General features: G+C 47.8%; 1 protein-coding gene across 1 annotated transcript; it reads left to right on the forward strand.

The window, feature by feature from the left end:
• Nucleotides 1-585: 585 nt before the first annotated feature.
• PHACADRAFT_202364 (uncharacterized protein) lies at nt 586-3,220 on the forward strand (the record flags this gene model as incomplete). Its single annotated transcript, XM_007402574.1, has 4 exons — nt 586-625; nt 766-1,263; nt 3,017-3,087; nt 3,140-3,220. The coding sequence occupies 4 exons, from the start codon at nt 586-588 to the stop codon at nt 3,218-3,220; spliced, it is 690 nt and encodes a 229-aa protein (XP_007402636.1).
• Between the last annotated feature and the right edge of the window lie 2,103 nt (nt 3,221-5,323).

Genomic DNA, 5,323 nt, shown 5'->3' on the forward strand with positions numbered 1-5,323 from the left:
CCTCATATCAGGTGACATTATCTCCAGAGGAGTCGGAGGAGCTTGCTTCGCATGCGGCGATGTGTTCGAAGCAGGACCTACAGCTATATCGGAAGCTCTCCTTGATAATACGTTGCAGACAGCGAGTATACTGGTAAGTGCGGCGCCACATGTATGTGCAAATAGGACTTATCACGGCTTTGGTGTAGGGGTACGTTCTGTGACTCCTGCGACAGCGTTATCGTGTCCACTCGGTATATTTGCCTCTACTGTCTGTGCGTAGAGCCTGAGACTGGAAAACCTTTGGGTCAGGGAATAGTTCCCACAGTAGATCTGTGTTCCAATTGCGCCCACGAGCCCTCAGCTCGTGGAACAGGCAATATGGATCATGTCCCATCACACGCCATTTATCAACTGAGGAATCCAACTTCCAAGAGAGAGGAGTTCGACTTGATATTACTGGCAAGATGTCTTATCGACGATATGCAAGCCGCAGGTTTATTTTCTCTGTGGACTCTCTTGGCAACTCTGTCCTGATGAACACTATTCTGCACAGACACGAAATCTGAGTCGCCCATCGCACTCACTTGTCACTACTGCCACAAGATGCTCGAGGCTCCGTATTGGTACTGCATTGATTGCGAAGGTGAGATCAGCTCAACCCATCTTCTTTCTTGTGGTTAATTCTCGCAGGAAGCACGTGTATATGTATGAAGTGCAAGGTGGAGAAAGATGACGCACTAGCTCACGGCGATGAGATTTCATTTGCTACTTATGCTTCCGTAGTGGCCGCCGGCTTCTCTGAGACCGAAAACAGCCACGATGCTCAGGTCTCGGCTGCGGACGAAGCCGGAGAAGGCGGGCAAAATTCCTCTCAATCCTCTGTGGACTGTCTCCGGGGAGCTAGCTCCTCCTATCCAGATGACACAGACAATCAAGACGCAGAAACATTTGAAACCATTAAGATGGGCGACACCCTTCTTGCCATGACAGGTGAACAGGACAGAGGAGCTGATAGCAAGGAAGAGGACACCGCAAGCAGCATGAAAGCGGGGGGTGGTAATGCTCTAGGCCGGACCGAGACAGAAGATGGAGATGAAAGCGCACCTGCACAAACCAGAGTTGCTCACACCTTCAACCATCATCTCGTCCTCTATCAGCGAGCGCCAATTGAGCCTACAGAAACCACATCTGATATCCCCATCACGGAGACGTTTCTCAAAGTGCAAGACCACATCTCGTCATTTGAGAGTAGGCTACAAGCCCGCCTCTCGTCCTTCGATGGTCAGCTGGAAAGAATACAAAATTGCCTCTCCTCCTTTGATGGTCAGCTCGAGCACCTGGAGGCTTTGCTTGACTGTCTTGTGGGGGCATTGGATGCAAGGGCAAAGACTGCAAATGATAATATGGACCATGCATGAGATATGTGGTCCATAATGTGTTAGAGAGTGGACGATATCGAGGGCACTGCGTGCGATGCAGAGTTGAGAGCTGGTGGCAGTGATGCTAGAGTAGTGTACATATCCGCCCCCAGTCACAAGTTGCAGATGAACCCATTTGGCTATGACATCTGCCTCGAAGATAGTGCAAATGGTTTGCTAAAGACACAATGTGTCACGATAAAGCCATGTTGAAAATACAGCTCGGTCCTGTGCCTATGTCGAGACTCGTCTGATAAAAACCTGCACTGTTCTCTTAAGTGCCTATTTCTGACCTACAAGCAACAGTTTAGTCTATCTGCTCAAAAGTCTACAAAATCTATATTCAGCTATATATCTGCTGACCTTTTTGGATAGATGGCCCAGGACGCTGGTTCCCTGAATAGCTGTACACCTGTGATTTCAGGTGCGGAGTAGGGTGTGATTTCACGCTCTGGTAGAAACCCGGATAGCCATGAAACATCGTGGAGGCATTATAGCAGGCGTTGCAGATTTACTCGTTGTCACAGTTTGGGTCACCGTTGCGGCACTGCTCAAGAGCATGTCAGAATGCTAGGACTACCTACTAAGTAGTTTCCACTTAGGCTGACCATATTGTCCTCAATAGAGGTAGTATTTGAACCGGGTGTTGCAGTAAAATTGCAGTGCAGAACTGGGACACAGTGGCGAAGGCTATTAAGGAGATGAAGCTGATTCTGACACTGGCTTATAAGTCTTTCGGAGCACGTAGCTGCTGTGTGTGCAAGTTTGTTGAGATTCTATGTCGCACAAACTCATTGAAGGATGTACATGTGCTCGCGGCACGTAGTCCTTCCGATCGGCGACCATTCTTTTCATTGGCCAGCCACTCACTTCATCAGGAAACACCATCTGACTACATAGCAAGGGTGCTTACTACCCTGAGCCACTGCATCTGCCCTTGTTGGGTAGCGCATGCGTGGGGGCTCAGGAGTGCCTGGTAGCACTGAGCAGCAGCACACACATTCTAGGGGTCACTATGATGTGCCAGAAATTTTATATCAATTATTCAAGCTACAGTGTGCAGATCTGTATGCAGGATACATACCCGTGTCATTACCAGACCAAAATTGGATACGTGCACCAATGAGCAGCACTCCAAGGCAAACCTGCATGGGCGTCCAAGAGGCGTCTGTGTAAGTAAAAGGATGTCTGTCCTAAAGTGTTGGATGATGGCGCAAACGGACAAAGGTAAGCGCTCCAACATCTCGTTGTCCCAGCTTGTGTCCCAGCCTCCACATCAGTCCATTGTAACGCAGCTCAACTATTTCTTTGGTGCGCTGCTGAGGCTACAGCTATCACAGACGCCCCGTCCTCCATGAGACTCTGGCAGAATGGACAAAAGCTGGCCACGATAGCCAAAGCTCCCAACATCCCTGGACTCCGGGCATACTCCCACCGACATGCCGCATTGCCATTGGCGGAGCAAGCACAAAAAACAACAGTGCGCCCTAGGGCTGTGCTCTGTCCTGCTGAGCGAAGAGCTTGTGGACTATGCAGTAAGCATTACGAACTGCGAATGGCTGCGGAGAGTTGGATCGTCCTCTAGCCAGCATATCACTGACTTTTTGACTTATCAGGGCTAGCATGTGCGCATGCTAGATCCAGATACGGGCAGATGTGGATGGCAGGACTACAGGCCACGGACAAGGTAAGTATTTTCTCTGCACGACTTGGCTATCACTGAGCTAACCTTGCACTAGCTCATAGAAGTCTGGCTATGCTGGTCTTTCCACCATAGCCTCACGATTATCAAGTCCAATACTGCTTCCCAGGCCAAGTAGGGTGACCACCATTGAAGAGCCTGGCACTTAGGTGAGTACTACCTCTTCTGTTGTTACCATGAATAGCTCTGACTCATATGTTGCAGATCTATTTTTGTGCCTACCATTTGCACATGCTGCCAAAGTTATCATGACTATATGACTGCGAGAAGGATGTGTAGCATACCAACATGTACCTAACTTAATACATATTTAAATATATATATATATATATATCCCTCATTAATGTCCAGTGTGACCATGTGCACTCTTGAAAGTGGTAACATCTACTTGCATCTACAAACAAGCTCCCACCACGCTGCGGTGAACTACTGAGCAAAGGTGGGCAGCTACTGGTGCCATGGAAGCACAGCGAAAGCCACAGGGGGCTGCCGAATTGGGTACCATTCTACCAGTCTACCAGAAACCCGCAGCATCCAAAGCGCTGTGTAGCGCTGGCGTTGTTTCCTGATGTTCATGATATATGATCCAACAAACCTTACTATTGCAGCCAACGTTCTCATAAGAAGGCAAGCTTCAGAGCTTCAGAAGCTACTGCAAGCTTGGGTGCCTGTACCTGCCCAATACTCACCCTAGACAGTCACTGTTGCAGCTGAGAGCAAATGCTTGCATTTCCTAGCGCCTCACAAACACAGATGCAAGACATATGCCATGGTGCACAACCACAGAAAAAATATCGCATTCAGGTTCCCACTGTCTTATGCCAGTTCGGGAGTGAGGCTAGTGAAGGGCACCTTCAAGGCATCCGAGTCTGGATCATGATTCGAGTATGGTGATTTGAGTTATGTCCATGAGCTACCTTTTATTAGCTGTGTCTAGTATGCTCGACTATTTTGCCAGTCTTGCCTACAGTGAGCATAGTGAGTAGTCATGTAACATAATTTTTGCGCAGTGAAGGTAGGTGGCTCCAGACTCCAGTGTGAGTTGCACTGTTTTCGGCCCCATGCCAATCCGGAAATCTCTCAGCCTCCCGGAATAGCTCATCCAAAAGCAATTCAAAGAAGTTCTGGGATGAAAAAGCTTGTTGGCAGCAGGCTATGTACAAGAACGTTGTGAATCTCACTGAACTGGAGAACTGTAGGGCCTGTGGCGGACCTGCACATCCAGCGACGCTTCCTCTATGAAGGTTGCTATTGGATAAAAAAATGAATTTGGAGCTGGTGCAGTCTGTATGTACAGTTTGGCAGACAAAAGTGTGCGAACATGAACGAACGAGCATGAAAGCACACAAAAGTGCACGAAAGCAGGCAAATGTGTGTGATTGTGCACAAAAGCGCACAAACGTACACAATCATGCATGACGCTGAGCTTTGGTTTTGTTGTAGTATCTGAGGCACCAGATGTGCATCAGCCGCGCCGGCGAAGATACCAACATGACGAGCTTAGGCCGTCATGCCCAATATGGATCTGTCATGCCTGTTTCAGATATGACCCACACAGAGCACTCTCGGCTCTGCGCCCCATTATGTTTCCTTGTAGTCTCAGCTTCCTAAGGTACATTTTATTGGTCTGACCAGATTAGGAAGTAGATAACCTATATAAGAACATGTAGTATTATTCTAGGAATTTATCCTTGATTACTTGTGAATCTCCCACCTGCGCGAAGTCTTTCACAACAGGTTTTCGTTATGCCCTGCTTTGAGATTGGCGATGGCGCTAATGTGTGCATGTTCGTGCGTGTTTGTGCATGTTTGTTCGCATTTGTTCATGTTCGTGCGCATTCGTTATCAAGGGTGTTATTGGACAGAAATAAATTCTCACCTTTGCACTGGCTGCAAAGTTTTGTTTTCGATGTGCGTCTAGGATTTTGCGTGCGTGTTCATGCACTTTTGTGCATGTTTGTGCACTTTCGTGCACTTTCGCGTGCGAAAGTGTGCATCTGATGAACTACGTATTCATTTTGTCACAGTTTCAGTTTGGCTAGGTGTTTATCTTTGTGTGCCTTCTCGCACTTTTGCGCACTTTTGTGCACTCGACAATTCAAATGAGATGCATAATCACGAAAATGAAAGCCAATTGCTAACTTACACCAAACTGAACAATAAAATGAATGCACGAACGCGCACAAACATGAAAAAACACAAATGAACATAGCACAAACAT

The sequence above is a fragment of the Phanerochaete carnosa genome (genome assembly GCF_000300595.1).
Source record: "Phanerochaete carnosa HHB-10118-sp unplaced genomic scaffold PHACAscaffold_248, whole genome shotgun sequence".
NCBI lineage: Eukaryota > Fungi > Basidiomycota > Agaricomycetes > Polyporales > Phanerochaetaceae > Phanerochaete > Phanerochaete carnosa.